At 42.4% G+C, this 20,051-nt stretch overlaps 3 protein-coding genes across 4 annotated transcripts; all 3 read left to right on the forward strand.

The window, feature by feature from the left end:
* The first annotated feature begins 60 nt into the window (after positions 1–60).
* Positions 61–2,355, forward strand: LOC117374627 (uncharacterized). The gene is made up of 2 exons (XM_033970802.2): positions 61–225; positions 403–2,355. The coding sequence occupies exon 2, from the start codon at positions 411–413 to the stop codon at positions 2,262–2,264; it is 1,854 nt and encodes a 617-aa protein (XP_033826693.1). The 5' UTR covers positions 61–225; positions 403–410; the 3' UTR covers positions 2,265–2,355.
* Positions 2,356–2,794: 439 nt separating this feature from the next.
* Positions 2,795–14,002, forward strand: srebf2 (sterol regulatory element binding transcription factor 2). 2 transcript variants are annotated; one of them, XM_033971519.2, is made up of 20 exons: positions 2,795–3,150; positions 5,583–5,959; positions 6,110–6,302; positions 6,421–6,572; positions 6,684–6,833; positions 7,036–7,311; positions 7,396–7,510; positions 7,595–7,731; positions 7,819–8,023; positions 8,103–8,278; positions 8,639–8,888; positions 8,954–9,123; positions 9,945–10,116; positions 10,201–10,318; positions 10,397–10,506; positions 10,575–10,707; positions 10,856–11,027; positions 11,453–11,629; positions 12,025–12,136; positions 12,401–14,002. In XM_033971519.2, the coding sequence occupies exons 1-20, from the start codon at positions 3,027–3,029 to the stop codon at positions 12,613–12,615; spliced, it is 3,534 nt and encodes a 1,177-aa protein (XP_033827410.1). In that variant the 5' UTR covers positions 2,795–3,026; the 3' UTR covers positions 12,616–14,002. The 2 variants fall into 2 exon arrangements, with proteins under 2 accessions (XP_033827410.1, XP_055079441.1); XM_055223466.1 differs by having other exon boundaries at positions 2,827–3,150; positions 6,421–6,590.
* Positions 14,003–15,324: 1,322 nt separating this feature from the next.
* On the forward strand, positions 15,325–17,056 carry nol12 (nucleolar protein 12). Its single transcript, XM_033971559.2, has 6 exons — positions 15,325–15,481; positions 15,671–15,776; positions 15,852–15,900; positions 16,352–16,503; positions 16,604–16,698; positions 16,796–17,056. Exons 1-6 carry the CDS (start codon positions 15,372–15,374, stop codon positions 16,986–16,988), a joined length of 705 nt encoding a protein of 234 aa, XP_033827450.1. The 5' UTR covers positions 15,325–15,371; the 3' UTR covers positions 16,989–17,056.
* Positions 17,057–20,051: the final 2,995 nt, after the last annotated feature.

Genomic DNA, 20,051 nt, shown 5'->3' on the forward strand with positions numbered 1-20,051 from the left:
GGCAGGGGGCAGTACAGTGGAGCGGCCGGCAGGGGGCAGCAGGGGGCAGTACAGTGGAGCGGCCGGCAGGGGGCGGCAGGGGGCAGTGCAGCTCTACACTGTTTAACTCTTGACTTTGAGCAGAGCGGGACACTTTGTTTTTATTTCACATATAAATAATGAAATACCCTTAAACAGTTTTGAGACGTCTCTGCGTGTCTTTAATCTCCTCTGTGCGAGACCACGGTACTGTGCTGTGTTTGTTTTGCTTATTCTTACATTTGTGCTAAAAGGCTAAAAGCTAACAGAGCTACACTGCAGCCTAAAGGCCTCATGAGATGTTTTTACGCACAGATTATGTTGGATAATTGTATTGTCAGTGGTGTCTTTGTCACATTTCACTGTGTTGTTTTTATTTTGCAGTGATCCTCATGGAGCCTGATCACAGCTGGGACCAGGAGCTCAGGCTGGTGCTCATAGGAAACACTGGATCTGGTAAAAGTGCATCTGGAAACACCATTTTAGGCCATCAACAGTTTGCCTCCAGGACCAGTGCCAGCTCTGTCACCCAGGTGTGTGAGCTGGGCAGTGTGGAGCTGTGTGAAGAGCAGGAGGAGCCATGTCCCCTGGAGACGCTCAAGAGGAAAATGCCAAGACTGAGGAGCATCCAGGTGGTGGACATGCCCGGCTTTGGAGACACTTGCCTTAGCGAAGAACAGATTTACTCTGAAATAGCCAAATGTGTGTCTCTCTCTGCTCCTGGGCCTCATGCCTTTCTCCTGGTCGTCCCGATCGGCAGATACACTGACAGTGAGAACCAGGCGGCCAATGAAGTCGCCAGGATCTTTGGAGAAGATGCACTCCGTCACCACACTGTTGTTCTTTTCACCAGAGGTGACGACTTGGAGGGTGTTGACATTGAAACGTATCTGAATGACACGGCACCAGCTCGGCTTAAGCTTTTGATTGATCTCTGTGGAGGAAGGTATCACGTATTAAACAACAGAGATCCCAGTAACAGGGCTCAGGTTAAAGAGCTCATCGTCAAGGTTGACACGATGCGGCGTGACAGAGGATTTTATACAAACTCTGTCTTCCTCAAAGCAGAAGAGGCCATTAGAGAGGAGGAGAAAAGACTGATAAAAGAGAGAGGTCAAACAGAGGGAGGTGAAACACTGAGGAATGACGTGATCAGAGAAAAAGCTGCACATCCTAAAAGACAGAAGTGTGAAAGCGAGCACAGAAGTGTAGTGAGACCTGCAGGTGGATTACAAAGGCTCAGAATGGGAGGTCTGGATGATGTGGGGGAACAATGGATCAATGAGGGCAGGAGCCAGGGTTTTAGGTTTTGGAGAGGCAGGGGTCAGAGACACTCTCTGCGTTCTTCTTTAGCACAAATAAGGAGGGAGGCTGCTCTCTCTCCAGTGGTTGTAGAGAGAATTAGGATTCTAGTTGCTGCTGGAGCTACAGGCCTGGCAGTGGGGGCAATATTTGGAGCAGCTGCCCCTTTATCAGCTGCAGTAGGGGCCTCTTTATTGGGAAACTCAGTCAGTCTGACGGTAGGTCAGCTCGCTGGCATTTCAGCTGCAGGAGGAGCTGGTGTGGGGAAAACTGTGGGGGCCATAGTGGCAGCAGCCTCTGGAAAGGCTGCGGTGGCTGTGGGAGCGGCCACAGGCGGACTGCTGGGTGGATCTGTTGGGTCTGTTGTGGGGGCAGAGGCTTCCAGTCCCCGGGAGGGGGCACATGAGGCCCTGAGGCAGGTGGGTGTGCTTGGCATGGCTGCAGTGGGAGTGGCAGCAGGTGTCGGCAGCGCTTTAGGCGCTGGTGCAGCTTTGGGAGTAGCACTAGAGGCGGGAAGTGAAACTGTCATTGGTGGAGCTGCCTCGGCTGTTGGGGTAGGGTTATCTAACGCATCATCACTGGCCCAGGCCGGTTTAGTGGCAGGACAACAAGCTCTGCCTCCGAGCGCAGCAGCTTTAGCTCAGGACGTGGCTGCGAGTGTCCCTGGTTTGACTAAACCAGCAGAGGCAGCTGTCATGTTAGCAGAGTCCAGTGTGTCTGCAGCGGTCAGCAGTGTCGTGACCAACACCTGCAGCACTGTTTCAGTGGCCAGTCAACTGTTGAGTGCAGTCGCTGAAATCAGCAAAGCTGCAGCGGGCATCGCCCTGGCTGGTGGCCTTGTGGTAAAAGTGGTAAAAGAAAAAATCAGGGGTAACACAGGGATGGCTGAGGCCCGTTACTCTGAGAAATCATCTGTGGAGATTTACTGGAACAGTCAACGTTAACCATAAAATCAAATATTGAATCTTTCTTACTACTTTTTGCTGTGTAAAGTTTTCTTCCAAATTGCTGAATAAATGCCTTATTATCCATCAGTATAAATTGTTTTATTTCCCATCACTGCTGATTAATTAAATATGATCTGTGTATTTACATAAATATATTTGAAACTCACACGTCACATTTCTTCTCCGTGCAGTAGTGTTTGTTTTTACAGATTCCATCATAGTCTACTGCATTTCAAAATCATCACCATCATTCTTGTTTTGTGTTTTTTTTAACATCATTACACACATTTTCCCAGAGTAAACGGTTGTATAAAAAAAGCCCTGGCTGTAGGTGCAGAATGTGTCTGTGAGGCTCCAGTTCTTTCTTGGGGCTGTAGGGGGCGCGGTTTATTCAAATGGCACAGGGGCTTGTGATGGTGACGTACTATCAGGCCACGGCACAGGCCGCGCTCTCATTGGACGAATGGACTGGTCTCATGACAACAACAGGGAGATTTGCACCAATCAGAGCTCAGCGCGAGCCCGACAGACTGTTTGGGAATGACGTCAGACGCGTAAAACAAGATGGCGACGTCTTCACATAGAGCCTGTGAATGATTTTATCGCTGTAAAGACGGCCTCTTTGAGGCTCAGGTGTGTATATCGCTCTGTTTGAATAACAATAACAGAGCTGATTGTGTTTGGGGCGTTCAGTTACGCCCCCGAGCCGCGCGGATTCTGTTTGTGTTTCCCCCGAGTCAGACCCGGGAGGATCCGGACATGGACCGAGCAGAGTTTATGTCGCCCCTGGAGAACATGGAGAACATGGAGAACACTCTGGACCCTGCTCTGGACCCCACTCTGGCCGAGCTGGGAGATGAGTTTACTCTGGGAGATATAGACGGTGAGAGTTTTTATTCTGATCTTTATCACACTTCCGCTGTGATCTGCAGATATGCAGCTCACATCTGTTTAGGCCTTTTGTTTATCATGTTATGTCCTTTTGTTTATTATATACTGTCCTTCTGTTTAACATGTTCTGTCCTTCTGTTTAACATGTTCTGTCCTTCTGTTTAACATGTTCTGTCCTTTTTAGCATGTTCTGTCCCATAGATTAACTGATTTAACTTGTAATATGCTCAAAAATAGAATGCACTTAATATTGTTTTGTGTTTGACTGTGAAACTATGAAATTAGCAGCATATCATTGATTATTAGTTTAGTAATAGTAGTAAGTAAATGCTATAAAAAGTCTCCAGTGTTCATATTTTGATCCACACTTTGTGAAAACTCGTGTGATTCTTTAGGACAGAGAAGCTTTGGATGGAGTTGAGCAGCTTCATCAGAATCTTATTAATTTACACCAAGTCACCAGATGAATCATGAGTTATGTGAGGAGGAGGATGTTTGTTCAGATCTCACCTAGTCTCTGTGGTCACAGGCAAACTCAAAATCTGATTAATGTTATATTTTGGAGTTATAAGATAATTTATTACATCATTTATTTATAATTTACTTTCTGACCATGGTTCCTCTGATTACTAATATAATATTGCAGTTTAAATCTCATTTAAGTACAGACATTAGATAGAGATTAGTCTGTCCATGTGAACAAGGCCCCTGGCAGCACGCTGCTCCACAGAGTCGACCTGTGGAGGTAAAAGTCATTCCCCCTTTAACTTTTACCTCAGCCTCTTCAGAGGACATGCTAATACTTCACTGTGGAATATTGCTGATACATCTGAAGCCAGTGGAAAGATAATAAATTGGCAACATTATTGCAATAGTTATATCTTATGCAAAATATGCTATACTTTATATTTATTTTTGTGAATGCATTAACCACATAGTAAAACCATAGGCTTTATTTAACAGAACAGTGCATCATGAAATGGAAGTGAAGAGCAGCACTACCGTACAGCGCACATGGTCTTGAGCTCATGTAGAGCTCTGTCCCTGAGCTGTTGTCCTCAGACTACTGTGACCCTGGTTATGCAACCTATTGTCTTTGTTCTGAGCTGAGGAAGCCATTCCGTTTTGATCGAATGGGCATTTGTCCTAGCCAAAATCACTGGGGTGTAAAGTGTGTTTTCTTTGCTCTGGTGCAGTCTGCCTCATAACTCTGTGCACGCTCATGTGCTCATGTAACACACCAGGAACCAGAGCGAAATGATCCAGACTTTTTCATTTTTATTTAACCTGAAATATTATTGATCCTCATTTACAATGATGTCGACATCACAAAACAAAATAAACAACACTACAACTGATGAGACTAAAACTCGTACAAAGACATAACGTGTGCGTTCATAAGGTAAAGTTTGAATCTGACCTAAGGTAAAGTGCTGCACTAGTGGAGCGCTGATGGTTTTTCCTTGTAGCTGCAGCCAAACAAATATTGACTGTTTGAGTTATTGAAACACATCCTCTCTGTGGCTGTGTATTTAATGCCGTTAGATTTTTGCAGCCATTGAAAGTAGAAACTGTGTCCTCCTCATCATCATAAACACTATTTTAACTCAAAGACGGTGAAGTATGTTGTTTATTTCTTAGTCTAAGCCGTGATAACTGGGTGAATTCTTACACTTGGCATTGTATTTAAACTCATTTTACACAACCACAATTTTTAAACCATAAAAACTAATGTTGTCATGTCACGTTCATTTGCATCTTGGATCTTCATTTTCTTAATCCAAATTACTTGGTCAGTTTCTTGCTCCTGCTCCAAAAGATAAACAGAAATGTTTCAAAAGTTTTGCCTCTAACTTTATGTGCATTTTTTTTAAGTTCCTTGCATTTTGTTATTGTCCTAGCCTGTACTGTCTGTATCTGGACTTTTTCACCTTTACCTCCCATTACTGTTCCTCAAGGCTAAATTCTGAAGGCCAGTTGCTTCATGCTCAAACAGTAGCCAGTCCTGCATAGTTTCAAGGCCAAGGCAGGATTTTCTGAGGCGCTTGTCTTATCTGTGTCGGCTTCTATCAAACCTTCACCTCTCAGTCGTTCAAGGACAGTAAAGAACAACATAGAGAAAAGTTTGTGTTTATTTGGTCAGTTTGGAGAAATATACACTTGATGTGATATAGTGGGATTATGAGGCTACTGCACAGAAACAAAGAAAAAATATATATACTTTCTATTTTACAAAGAAAAACTTCACAATAATATCTGCAGTGTCAAGAAATGTACTTGGAAAGGCGTAGAAGGAGACAGGATTCAGTACAACCAGAAAACAACAAAACAAATGTGAAGCACTCAAGTGTGTGGATGGATTCTTTCATAATGAGTCTTCACTTTGTTGATTGCACTAATAAGTACTTTGTTTTTCTGTCTCAGAGATGCTGCAGTTTGTCAACAACCAAGTTGGAGATTTTCCAGATCTTTTTGAGGACCAGATTCAGCGAGCAGCTTCTGTGCAGGGCACCACCCCCCAGAGACCTGTGCTTCAAACCCCCCAGCCCATTCAGACCCCTCATACCTCTGCTCCCACAGCCTTTCAGAGCTCAACCACCCCCCTGGCACCAGCCCAGATCCTCTTGCCCCAGCCTGTCCCCCTGACCCCTCCCCTCACACCAGCCCAGACCCCCTCCCCTGTGACAGTGGTCTCATCGGGGCAGCAGGTGACACGCAGCCCGCCCCTTCTTCAGCCAAGACCTCCAGCCATGCAGCAAATCCAACCTCAGCTCCAGCACTCGGCTCAGCCCACCATCCAGGTAAAGAAGAATAAATAATTCAATCATTCTTTCTCCATAGTTTCCCATCTGTGCCTGTAACCATGACTACAGCACTCACACGCCACATCTCTGTCAAAGCAGTTACACACTGTGCTGTTCTCTGTGCTCATGTAATGTTTTTACCTGCAGATGCATACACAGGGCATCCCCATGCACACGCAGAACTTTCCCGTGCACACGCTTGTCCAAACGCACACTCAAACAGCCCTGCCCATCCAGACTCAGGCTCCTCAGACGGTCATGATCACCTCTAACGGAGGACAGTCCCGCTTCATCCAGAACCAAGTCATCTGCCACCAGAGCCCAGCGCCGGGTTTTCAAGGTTTGTGACACATGAATACTTTTATTACAAGAATAAATGCAGTTTTTTAGTTGGTTAGAGTTGGTTTTCTAGTCTGTTTTAATATATTCACTATGTTAATGTTCTTTCATATCTGCAGTCCTCCAGCCACAAGTCCAGAGCATTATGACATCACAGCAGCTTCAGCCAGTGACCATCCAGCACCAGCGTGTCCTTACCCCCGCCGGACAAATACAGACCCTCTCTACAGCGCCCACCACAGTCCACACTATGCAACAGCCAATGCAACAGGTGCAACAAGTGCAGCAAGTCCCATCACTATATATAAAAATGAAATTGTGTTTATGTATTTTTAGTCTGCTTTGGTCTTGCTGTATAAACGTGTCATTGTTTTGCATTTAGGTCCTTGTGCAGCAGCCTCAAATTCTAAAGACAGACTCACTGGTGCTTACGACACTGAAACCAGATGGGACACAAGTGCTATCGACCATGCAGACCCCAGGGATCACCACTTTAACTGCACCTATTCAGAACACTGCTCTGCAAGTGCCGGTAAATATCTGCAATTAGTGTTTATTCACAACAACAAGATACTCACACAGTAACATACCAACAGCAGCGGAACAACAAAGCTACAAAATGAGAACATTGTAAAGTTGAACAATTGAAGCACTAGACATGACATCTTTATTGTTTAATATCCATTGTTGTATTACTTGCATACATTTTAAGAACATTTATATTTTGTCTTTAGACTTTGATGAGTAGCAACATTCTGACCACAGTCCCAGTTGTGATGGGAGGAGGAGACAAATTACCTATTAAGCAGCTTCAAACGGCCTCGGCGCAGTGCACCAATGCACCCAGAGCCAATTTGGACCAGATGACCGCTGGAGGAATGATCCAGGGAGGAGTGTTAAAGGAGGGGGAGAAGAGGAGTACTCACAACATCATTGAGAAAAGATACAGGTCGTCCATCAATGACAAGATTGTGGAGCTCAGAGACTTGGTCATGGGCAACGATGCAAAGGTTTGTGGTGTTTATAGTGTCAGAATAAAGACAAATACATCATTGCATTTTGAAAATAAACAGTATTTTCTGTTCTCTTTCTAGATGCACAAGTCAGGAGTTCTGAGGAAAGCTATTGATTACATTAAGTACTTACAACAGGTCAACCATAAACTACGGCAGGAGAACGCAGCTCTGAAGATGGCCAACCACAAAAACAGTGAGTCCGCTTTACAGTTAACGCTCTAAACTGAAAATACGTGCATTCAAATTCAATAATGGGATCTTTTTTCCATCTTCCCAGAGCCCCTGTCGCTGTCTGAAGAGATGGAGCTCAAACAGGAAATAGTGATGATGTCACCGCCAGCCTCAGATTCAGGGTCAGGCTCCCCGTACTGCGTCGACTCAGACCCAGGCAGCCCGTTAATGGACCATGACCAGGTAAAAAAAACAGTATTATGATTGGCGTATTGTCTCCCAGTCAGTCCAAATAAAGTCGTAACGTAATGGTTTGATTGTTTTTATCAGGTGAAGAGTGAACCTGATTCTCCCTCGTCGGTGGGAGTCATGGACGGCTCACGTCTTCTGCTTTGCGTCCTCACCTTCTTCTGTCTGTCCCTAAACCCGCTGCCCTCCCTGTTGGGCTCTGACACCCCGGGGGCCGGCAGTCTCACGCTGGGTCACGGGCCGTCCAGGACTCTTTCATGGTTTCCGAGTCACACGCAAGACTTTGGTAAGAAGTGTAACGTTGTATTTTCCACGTCGTCGATCCAGCTGAACGGTTTAAACACGTGTCGTTTTGTTTTGTTCAGGGTCCTGGGTGCGGTGTCTTTTGCCGTGGGTGATGGCCTGGGTCCTGAGCGGGGTGGGGGCTGTGTGGGGCTGTGCCAGAGTGTTGTACCTGTGGGAGCCGGTCACACCTCTCCACTCCCCGAAATCCGTGTCATTCTGGAGGCATCGCAAACAAGCAGATTTACATTTGAAGAGAGTGAGTATTCCGCTGTACACCACATGAGTTCACCTCGAAATAACGATAACACTGTATTGTTTTCCTCTCGACCGTGATGTAGTGTTAAATATAGTAACACGTGTTCTGTCTGTCTCTTGATTGTGCCCTGGAGGAGTTGCATCCGTGGTTATGTCTCTTTGAGGAGCGCTCTTTGCTTGTGTTTGAGTCCCACAGTTCGGCGCGCTGTTCACCGCATGGGTTTATTTTTAGCACTTGTTCAAATAATGTTCACATCTAAAGCGTGACCTTCAAATCGCTCAGCCCCCTGCCTCTGCTGCCAGCGTTTACTGAATACTAAACACAGAACTATTTGGTCTGTTGTGTTTTGTCTGTCTACAGGGGGATTTCACAGCAGCCATGGCAAGTTTGGAAACCAGCCTGTCCATTTTGAATAGAGCTTTACCGTCCACTAATCTCGATCTGGCCTGCTCCCTCTCCTGGAATCTAATTCGCTACTTCATACATCGCCCCACTCCCCTGGGCTGGCTTGTTCACCAAGTCCGAGGCAAACACAAGGGAGATGAGGCGAGGACCAGTGCGAAAGATGCAGCGTTAGTTTACCACCGACTGAGCCAGCTGCAGCTCACAGGTAAGGAAACATCTGCAGATCATGAGGTATCGGTATTTACGATTAAATGTCTTCTTTTCTTGTAGGAAAGCTGCCACAGCGTAACCACTGGTGGGCGCTCTCCTTGTCGTTCAGCGCTGTAAACCTGAGTGAAAGCGCCCAAAGCAAGATGGTGCCTGCCGAGCTTGTTCAGATTTATATCACTGCAGCCACAGCCCTGCGCACCGTCCTGGGTCATCACCTCACCTTTTTACCTGTAAGTCGTACACATGGCCTGGTTAGTGGAGGTATCAGCTTTATTTTTTACAATTATATATATTTTAAGGCTGTAAAACCCCTCACCACACACTTTATACACTTTTCTCACACAGGCGTTAACATTTTCTCACATTTCTCTCTTGTTTAATCAGTTAATAGTGACTTCATGCGTGTATTTCACAGTTCCTCTGACCGCGCCTCTTCGTTGTCGTGTCGATCAAACGTTTATGTACATTTGGCTGAACACATTCTGGTTTCGTGTTGTCCGTTTGTGTTACTCGTGTATTTTTTATTGAAGAGAAAATGGCTTCCACTGGACTCCGATGTAAAAAGAGAGATACAAAATTATAATTCGCAGCTTTGCAAATTCCTTTTTTACAGAAATAATCAAACCAAGTCTCAAAAATAAACAATACTACGGTAAGAAAACCATTTGGCTCCGTCTTTATGCGCCGCCTCAGCTCGTTTCCCAGGCGTGTGCTCTTTTCCTCGTGCGTGCAGTCGCTCTTAAAGTGACAGTAACATATTTACATAAAACTTAAAATATCTTAGGGCTGTTATTATTTAACATCAACATTGGCATGATAAAATAAATGTAGCTTATATTTATAAATCAAACATTAAATCTTTCAAAATTAAATGATTCATGTAAAAATAAAACAACATTTATAACAAAATATCAACACTGTAAATTTGCAGCGTTATTATATCTGAAGAGGGACCACTGTGTTTTAAGTTCTGTAAAATGAAAACCACGGTGTGAAAAACAGCCCCATGAAATAAAAATGTTGTTTAATGTGTCGTCTTCGTCTTCTCCAGAGTTATCTCTTGAGCTGTGCCGAGAGTGTGGCTAACCAAGCAGACACCAAGCCCGTCCCGGACCAGCTGCGGTGGCTTTTCACTCCATTAGGCAAACAGTTCTTCCTGAGCTGTGATTGGTCAGTGAAGTCTGATAACGATGATGGAGTCTACACTTCTATGAGGGACCCAGGTAGAACGACACTCCTGACACATGCAACTGATTCTTCATAATTGTTCTTCATTTTCAGCTTTGACCTTTTCTCTTTTACTCCAGCTGACCCTCTGGCCCAGTTGCATCGTGGGTTTTGCAGAAAGCTTTTGGAGAGAGCGGTTCACACCCTCATTCAGCCTCAGATAGATTTAGACGCAGATAAACGCAAGAATGACTCGAGGTAAGGGCGATATAAACAGTTATTCAGTTTATTTATGAGTAGTCGCTTTTATCTGTGTTGTTTTTGTGTTTTTTCCAGTGAGTTTTCTGGCGCCCTTGAGTTCCTCCAGTTGCTGAACAGCTGCACAGACGAGTCATCTTCACCACCTCCTTCTTTTGCCACTCCCCCGAGTCACACCATCACTTCAGGTAACGTCGAATGAAATATGTAAACGAATAGACACGATTGACTTGATGTTTGTCTCTGTTGGTTTTAGTGGGAGACCCTGTGAGTCGCTGGTGGGCGTTGGTTCTAAAAGCAGCGGTTCATTGGCTGCAGGGAGACGATGTTACTGTAAAGTCCCTGTTGGCTGAAGCGGAGCGCATGCCCAGAGCTCTACACAGTCTGGAGTAAGTTTAGTCACAAAGTAATGCAGTAAATTGTGACGGTTAAACCATTCTATATTTAAAAAACACTGTTGTGAAATACGCGTGAACGATTTTAAACCGTAGATGAGCTGTCGGTAAACACTAACGATCCCTGTCTTTGTTGTTGCAGCCATCCTCTTCCCAAGGCGCTGCTGTTGCTCTGTAAAACTGTGCAGATGAGCCTGGCTCCTCTCAAAGGGGAAGGCCTCATCACGTGTTTGTCCCAGTGTGACAGGGCCAGTAGTTACCTGTGCTCCAGCATCTCGGTGCCTCTCACTCAGTCGGGCAACTATCTGCACAAGGTAAACTTTTATCATCATCGACATCGACTCTTTCACTTCTCTTCTGCGGTGCTGTTGCTACTCCTCTGCCCTCCTAATCACGCATGTTCATAGACATTTGGAAGCTGGTGGTTCTTGTTGCATGCTAATGGAGCCGTGGGGATGTGAGTGTGGCGGAGTGTGGGTGGCAGGAGGTGGCTGTGGTGCATTGTAGTTGCATTGCATGATTCTGAAGCTGAGTGCAATGTGCCTGCAGTGCAACACAGACGCTTCCCCAGTCAGCACGCACCACTGACACCCCACTGTTTCACCTCCAGCCGGGGACTGCCGGGTTGGAAATCATGTTTGTAGATTTGTTCGCATTGGAAAGATCAATAGTCAAGACAAATTAAACACGACGCTGAATTCCTCAAACACTGACCGGCCTCGATATTCCTCGTCTTTAGGGGGTGGAGCTGCTTGTCTGTGACCTTCTGCTGACCTTAAGGACAAGTCTCTGGCAGCGCGGGAGCAGCACTAACGGAGAACCGGCGCCTGGACCGTCATCGACACTGCCTGGATTTCAGAAGGACCTGAGTGCGCTCCGAAAGCTTACTCAGTGTTACAGACAAGCGCAGCACAAGGTAACAAAAACAGTGCAGATATACGGATCATGTTTACTGTGGGTCACTATTACACACAGTAATTAATCTGTCCACCTGGTAAAAAGTGGTAAAAAGTGCTTTAGGTGTGGTTATATTCATATACTTCCATACTCGCTGCTGAAATCTGACATTACAAACACTGATCTGCTGGACCAGCCTCTAACAGCTGCTGATACGGCACAATTTTGTTCATTATATTTGTTTTGACATTTACACGCCTGAACTGTGACAGCTGCATTATTTCATGTTTTCCTGTTGCATTGACAAATAAATATTGTCACAGACTGAACCTTTGTGACAATCTGCACGTACAGATATTGTCCATCCATCCAAGTTTTTGCATCATGACATTAAATTTGAGTTTTTTGTGTCAGGTTTTTCTTCATGAGACGACTGTTCGACTGATGGCTGGAGCCAGTCCCACACGGACACACCAACTTCTAGAGCACAACCTTCGGCGCAGAACTAACAGCTCCTACTCAAGTGGTATTACAAATATAAGTCTATGCAGATGTTTTTTGCTTATATCTTATAACTCATGAGTTAAATTCATTACGTTACTACCATTAGATTTGGTCTATTAAGAAACTAGACAACAGATAATAAATTTGTCAAAATCAAGTGAATGCCCATTTTTCTACTTTGTTTACGTTTAATGTTTTGTAAGTTTTTTTGTCTTAATGAACCTGAACTCTCCAGTGGTGTAAACATACAGTGTGTGTTTTTGCTTCACCCGTCTCCTTTCCTCAGGTGAGTGTGTCCTGGGAGAGCGGGAGCGAGCTCATGCGATCCTTCTGGCCTGTCGCCATCTTCCCATGCCTCTTTTAACCCCCCCCGGGCACCGCGCTCGTCTGCTCGCTGAGGCCAAGCGCACTCTGGAGAGGGTGGGAGACAGACGCTCTCTTCAGGACTGTCAGCAGATCCTGCTGCGCCTCAGCGGGGGGACGACTATCGCCGCGTCATGAAAACGACAAAACAACATGACGCATCTTTGACCATGACTTATTACTACTTGTAAATAACTTTTACACAAGCACTTGCAGCTGTTTATTTTATTACTGTATCAGCCTCTGTCAATTTGACCACCTTTTATAAACAAGCTACACATTTTTGTAATTGAGCTAAACCATAGCGCCATCTGCTGATCATAAAGTGTACCACATTTGCTTATCGTCAAATTTTTAACCAGCTACAGCATCAGGAAAATCAGGTTTAATTGCTTTCACAGGGGAAAGTGACCATCTCCTGTTTGTATAAATGAGATTTCAACACTGTTAATTGATTAGAAATAGAAATCCAAGCTGTACAATCATTGGGACACACCGTCGATCGCGCTGCAGGTGTGTCGTTTATTTACAAGCCCCACAAAGGGATTTCAGACGTGATGTGTGATCTGGTCACTTTGGGGCTGAAACATTTCTTTTCTTTTTCTGTACAGTGCTGAGTGGTGACTCTTTATCTACCTCATACTGTACAAAGCCAGCATTGTGCTAAGGAGCAAAATTGGATATGTGCCCTCACACCCATATTGTATAACACACAAGTAGATGAATCGGACGAGTGACACTTTATTTTTGTGCAGCAGTAGGAAAAAATTCCAAAGCGTATTCTGTTTTTTGGTTTAGAGCAGCACAATTAAGATATTTGAAAACTGTGTGTTATTGTTCAGAAAGGACTGGACAGGACTAGAACATTAGAACAGATATTTAAACTGTAACTTCAGCTATACAAATTTCCATAATTTTGTATATAGTGTATATATTGAAAAGGACTTGAGATAAACAGGATGACTTGATTTACTGCTGAGAGGAAACATAAAAAAAGTGAGGAAGCCGCTCCGCTCAAAGCAGCAGAGGTCATTAAGATTGAACAGCTGAAAATAATAGATTACTACAAAGTTCAAACTTTTGTGTACATTGGTGTTGCTCTTGAGCTCAAATTGCCTTGATAATGTGTAGAAAAAAAATATTTTATAATGTTTTATTACATTTAAAATAATGATGGAGAAGTGTCCTGAAAAATCTTTGTCCATTTTGCTTTTTATTTGTGGTTGTGTTTGTCACTGCAGTTTTGTGTTCTTGTTTATTTAATGCTCATTTTCATATCAAAGCAAATGCTTCTCTGTGAAGCCCATAAAGTCCAGGTATTTTTATTATTATTTTCAATTAGATCCGATTATGCGGCAGTGCAGTTACAGTGAATGCCACAGACCGGTTTCATGTTGTACTTGAGCTCCAAAAATAAACACATAACTTAAATACATAAAAGTACTGGTATTTCCTGGCCGAGCAGTGTATGATGTTGCATTCTGAGCTTCACTTCTCAAAAATATACTGGTAATAAAAGTTTTATAAAAAGAGAAACTGAGTATTTCCTCTTTTTTAATGTCTAATTTAACATTTTAATAATAAAAACAACCTGATTCCCTTGACTCTGTGATGGTAAAGTTTTATTTGAGAGACCACATTTAAGATTTAATAAATAAACTGTCTGGATGACACAGTTTTCTAGAGGAGAATCCACTCGATTGATTCTAAACACAAACAAACAAACAAAGGTAGAACTTTAAAATCCGGTCCGGGTCTTACCAGGACTTACTGTGGTAGTTTGTAGATACTTGACTGGTGAATACTGTGGTACTTACAGTGGTAGTTACTGCGGTAGTTACTATGGTACTTCTGCTGGTACTTTGGCTGGTACTTATACTGATACTTACTGATACATACTGTATAACTAATAGTGGTACTTTGTGGTACTTACAGCAGTACTTATAGTGGTACATGAAGTGATACTTGCACTAATAAGTACTGGTACTAGTACTGTACTTACTGCAGTATGTCATATTAAGTGAATGGTTTAAAGAATATGTTGTTATGAGGCAGATGAATCTTTATTTCATTATAAGTTCAGAGAAAATACACAAGACAAAACTGTGAAAACACAAACACTTTATTATGACAAATGTCACATTAAAACAACAACAGACTGAAAAGAAATGTACAATAAAAACAACAAATAAATTATATGTTTTAAATGAACAGTGATACAAACTGGAACTATCAATACTTATACTGGTATTTTAAAGAGAGACATAGTAGTAGTACTGGCTCTAGTAAGTACTGGTACTATCTGTAGTACTTACTGTACTATATACTGGTAATTACTGGTACTTGCCGTGGTACTTACTGCTGTTTGTACCGGTAATTACCGTAGTAGTTACCAGTGAGACTGGACTGTATTTTAAAGTGAGACATTATGGTAGTTGCACTGGTAAAGTACTGGTACTACAGTATTCACCAGTCAAGTATTTACTAACTACCACATTAAGTCCTGGTTAGTCCCGGACTGTATTTTAAAGTGCTACCAAAAAAACATCAAAATATTTATTACACTTACAAGATATTACACAAAAAAATACTTGTACTAGCACAATATTTTCTCCACAAATGTAAAGATAAACCTGTTTTTGAACCTCACGCCATAAAAACATTAACTATTTGTATCACTTACAAATTATTTGAATGTACTTAATTTTTCCTGTAATAATCTCTCTGGAATATTTTCATTTGTACTTTATACTTTTGTTACTCGCACTGAGAAAATAAACCATAAAAAAATTGATTTATTAGCGGAACCTTTGTTCCTCTTCACCCAGTTTCACTCGGAAAGTTTAACAACGCGCACAAACCGGAAATAGTTTGGACTGAACTCACATGTTAAAATGAAACATAAAAATAACAAAAATTACAAGTCTCAAAAGACCAAATTTAAGCCAGGATTAAAAAAGAGAGAAAACAAATGCATTGTTACGTTTGACGAAAAGGATCGACAGTAAGAACTTACTTTTTAATAATGTTTTGTTTGCTCGAAGCAGAGCAGACTTTATACAGAGAACAGGACTTAAACATCTCCATTGTTTTTGTGATATGCGACTTCTTAAGTAATAAAGTATAGTTACCACAAGTGTAAATCATTCTTGCACATTTCAGTTTTGTGATGTTTTTGCTGTTTGTTTTTCAGGGATTATCTCACAGGTTTCCACAAGAGAAAAGTGGAGAGAAGAAAAGCAGCAGTGGAAGAAATTAAGAGAAAAATTAAAGAGGAACAAATCAAAGTCCGAGAAGAAGTACGAACTTACATATATATTTATGTTTATTTATTGTTTGGAGCAAATACTAAATCTTTGTTTTGTAAATTTTAGAGACATAAAGAATATTTGAAGATGCTGAAAGAGAGAAAAGAAGCTCTTGGTGAGTGGATGCCTCAGTTGGATTTTGCACATTCAGTCTGTAATGCATTAATCTGATGTGAAGTAAATTTAATTATGTTGTAGTTAACTTCATGCAAATACTATAGCCTACAGTCTGTACTTCACTATTTTATTACAGGCTTACTTATTATATGTTAATGAGATTTGACCATGTTCTCTCCCTGCCTTAATATTAATATCAACATTATTATTACGATTATGAGAACACTACTGACTTGGATTTATCATACTCTTGTTTTCCTCCCACATCTGCAGTGCTCTGTCCAGTCTCACTAATGTTGTGTCCTGTCAGTTTTGATAAAACTTGTTTTAAATGGTACTGACAGGCTTTGTGTTGTTTTTGTTTTGTTGACACTTTTATCAGTGCTATACTCTGTTATTGTGTGTACAGTATAATATGAGTATAAATAATTCATTTTTTCCCATTTCAGATGATGATGATGATAAGGACGATTTAGAGGACGTCATAACTGCAACTAAAGAGTCTGTTCAATACGATCATCCCAATCACACTGTTACTGTGACAACAATCTGTGACCTCGACCTCACAGGGTCCCACCTGCTGGGCCCCAGATCAGACCAGGTACACGTTACTTTTCAAACTCCACGTTACTTTTCAAACTCCACGTCGTTCACTAAACGCTATTTTCTGTTCAAAAGTTACAAATATTTTCTGCTCACAGGTCGATGAGGAACGTGATGAAGAGAGAAATGCTGAAGTGGAGGAAAAGAAACCCGCCATGCCAAAAAAAGCTGGTAACCCAATCCTCAACAAAAAGTACGTTTTTTTCTTTCTGATGACAATAATGCAGATTCTTATCACACGTCACAAAAAGCTCAAGCATTTTTCTTTGTGTCTTTGGATTCTCTTTCAGGATCCGCTCCTTAACGGCTTCACTCAACACATTTACCACCAAGAGGAAGAAAAAGGGAAAACAGAAAGGCACAGGCCGAGCAGCAGACAAAAAAGTCTATGAAACTGAAAGGAAATCCAAAGGTGGACGAACCACTAAGAGAGAGAGACGCAGACGGACCGGCAGGAATGAAACTTTAAAAATGCAAAACTAGGACAAAAGACAGAGTCTGGCTGTTTTATTCCAGCTTTGTGTGTAAATATTATCTGCTGATTGTAGCTGCCAAATGTGTTTGAACTTCATCACATGTATCGTGTCTTTATAATATTTGTCAAAAATAATATTAAACGAAGATTTTTTTTAACTGGGACCTTGTTGACATTTTTGCTTTGTGTCAAAAGGAAATTATTTATATTTTTCTCATCGGGGAAGTCTGTTATCTGTCCTTTTTTATTTCCTGTGTGATAACTGAAGCCAAACACTTGTGGACACAAGTTAGACCTAAACCATATTTGTTTTAATGTATGTGGCCCCCTCCCACCTCAGTGTTTATTTATTTACGTTCACCTGAGCCAGCGAGTGCCAGCTGTCCCCAACATGAGCGTTTCATTTCGCTTTCTAAAGCCCATGATATTTAATACAGGTGCTTACTCGAGGAACAGGCTGGTCACCAGCTCCATTTTGGATCAAAGTCTGCATTTGCATGTCGCTCTCTGTAGAGTAAAGTGAGAGCTGGTATGGCTGCAGTTCATACCTCAGTTTCACTTATTGTCTGACCAAAGGGTGGATTTGGGAGTTTGGTGGAGCGAGTGGACAGAGCGTGAAGATGAGGCTTGTGTCTGATGTGGGTCTGAGGGGCGGCTCATCCTTGAAGTGGAGCTGAATCAGAAGGAAACTGCTGCTCAGGTAATACTTATCTAGAGAAGCTTTTTTATTTTTAATTGGCACTTTTCAAATAAATCCTGTGGATGACTACACTGACCTTGTCAAATTACATTGCATGTGCCTGGTTTGTGGTCTGACATGGCTCGATGTAGAGCTCTGGTGGATTGTGTTACACCATCTTTCAGTGTAATTAGTTATCACCTTCCTCGCAGATCTGCATTACATCTTGTTAATGTAAAAGACAAATCATTTCGGTCGTTCAGTCTCATCTAATGTGCACATTACCCCATGACAGGAAAAAATATTATGCAAATTGCAAAATTGTAAATAGAACTAAGACATGAGAAATGTTACAGGTTTCATACGTTTGATCATTTTCTGTCTTGCTTTTCTCAGTTGGAATGAGTGGAGCAGACTCATTATGCCCACCTCTCCTGATGAACCCGTGTGCCCCAAGTTCCAGCCAAACATCTTCGACCCCTCCCGCTGCCACGACTGTCTGCGGCAAAGGCACCTTCACTTTGGGACAGGAGAAAGCACCGAGGCAGCACCACACCACAAACCTACTCTAGAAACAACACCTGAGAATAAGACCCACATAAGCCACAAAACTGAAAATGGGACTGGAAATGGCATTGGACAGAGCAAAGGAGTGTTGTTAACGCCAATCCCATCCCAGGCGGAGGAAAAGGACACCGGCAGTAAGGTAAGAACGCTTTCTTACCTGAACTGGAGGAGCTAAGAATAGAAACCAGGTAGACTTGAGGCTGGACAAGAATATTGTAGAGCAAAGTCTGACCAGTTTTAGTTTTCCATAATGATTTTTACTAAACTTGACATAATTTGACTGAAAGTTTTTGACATTTCCTTGTGTCTGGGATGTTATTTCATGACTTTTTTACAGTTAACACACAAAGAAACAACGAGCAGGGGATAGATGTGACTCTTATTATATATTTACAACAATATATCCTTTACTGCTCTCTTGGGAATCACTTGTAATATTAAACCCAACACTGATGTTCTCCAAGGCCTGCCAGGCGTCTCTATAATTCCAAAAGTACATGACATTTTATCACTGAGCCGCTGTAAATGGTCTGAGTACTGTCATGATACATAATGTGAACATATCATGATTTGTTAGTTGATAAGTTCACGGTAAAATTCTGATATTTGCTTAAACGTGCCCTGTTTTTTCCTGTTTTTTCCATGTAGATGTTGGGCTGTTGCTTTGCCCTTAAACGTAACTAAAGTTTAATGCCACTACATCAAATTACAGCTCAGTTTTTTAGAAAATCATCCAGGTGTTTTTGAGCATTAAACATCTATAATGAAATAAATGACTGCAATGCCTTTAGTGAAATGCTTAATAGATTCTTACGCATGTATTTTATTCTCATATAACTTCACTTTTAAGATGCTTTTCGATGTTTACAGTAAGTCATCTTGGTAATAAAAAGAATGGTTTGAAGGTGGGAATGAAACAATGAAATTTTAATGAGGAAAGCCACTAACGAGGTCAAGTTACAAGAGGTGTAACCCTAATCTGAACAGCAGCCTGAGTATGTGAGGATGTGCCAGAGAGGACAGAGGCGACAGACACTTTGAGCTCATCAACACTCAGGGACAGGACAGGACACACTGCAAACACTGAAATAACTGGAACAGGAATGTCTGTCTGCTTAAATCTGATATTATGCACTGATTCTGTGATGTTCTAGGGAGATTCGGACTCTGTTGTGAGTAGTTATTGTGATGTTCGAGGAGGGCAGACGGTTCACAGGGAGAGCTCCTTGTGCATCTTGAGTCCAGACTGTGCACTTTACATCTGCGAAGGAGAGGACGACCGCAGCACTGTGAGGTAGGACATTTTCACGTCCAAATCTAAGTCAATCAAATGTGTTTATCCACTGGAGTGATGGCATTGTATCCATAACCTGTCTTTAAAAGGTATATGATCAAACTAACAACTTTAAAACTGACTCCAAATGTTTGATTTCTGTTTCTTTTGAGCCTTTTGTGAAATATTTCTTATGCATTCATATCATATTAGCCTCATCAGCTCATAAATTTATAATTGAATGTGAAAAAGTCAAATAAAATGACTTGAGTTGATTATTTATTCATTCCAGTTTCATTTCACACCTGTTTTCTTTGCACAGTTCTCGTGACCAAAGCGACTACCAGGAATTCAGCAGTTCCATCAGCACAGACGACACAGACGAGTACCTCCCCGTCCGACGCCATTCGACCCACTTCGACATGACCCGGCTTGACCCCCCGCCCCACCGCCCCAACCCCCGAGCGTGGATGGATGAAGCCCGGAGCAGAGACGCTTTCAGCAGGAGTTCCGGTTGGTTTGAGTTCAAAACGAAATCATTTGACTTTCTAA

The sequence above is a fragment of the Periophthalmus magnuspinnatus genome, chromosome 8 (genome assembly GCF_009829125.3).
Source record: "Periophthalmus magnuspinnatus isolate fPerMag1 chromosome 8, fPerMag1.2.pri, whole genome shotgun sequence".
Lineage (NCBI taxonomy): Eukaryota > Metazoa > Chordata > Actinopteri > Gobiiformes > Gobiidae > Periophthalmus > Periophthalmus magnuspinnatus.

Coding starts and splice junctions, on each gene's coding strand:
- LOC117374627 (XM_033970802.2), top strand. CDS start 411: ATGGAGCCTGATCACAGCTGGGACCAGGAGCTCAGGCTGGTGCTCATA.
- srebf2 (XM_055223466.1), top strand. CDS start 3,027: ATGGACCGAGCAGAGTTTATGTCGCCCCTGGAGAACATGGAGAACATG. Junction 6,591..6,683: donor AGGTGCAACAAGTGCAGCAA/GTCCCATCACTA, acceptor TTTTGCATTTAG/GTCCTTGTGCAGCAGCCTCA. Junction 8,279..8,638: donor CAGATTTACATTTGAAGAGA/GTGAGTATTCCG, acceptor GTCTGTCTACAG/GGGGATTTCACAGCAGCCAT.
- nol12 (XM_033971559.2), top strand. CDS start 15,372: ATGAAACATAAAAATAACAAAAATTACAAGTCTCAAAAGACCAAATTT. Junction 15,482..15,670: donor TTTGACGAAAAGGATCGACA/GTAAGAACTTAC, acceptor TTTGTTTTTCAG/GGATTATCTCACAGGTTTCC. Junction 16,699..16,795: donor AACCCAATCCTCAACAAAAA/GTACGTTTTTTT, acceptor ATTCTCTTTCAG/GATCCGCTCCTTAACGGCTT.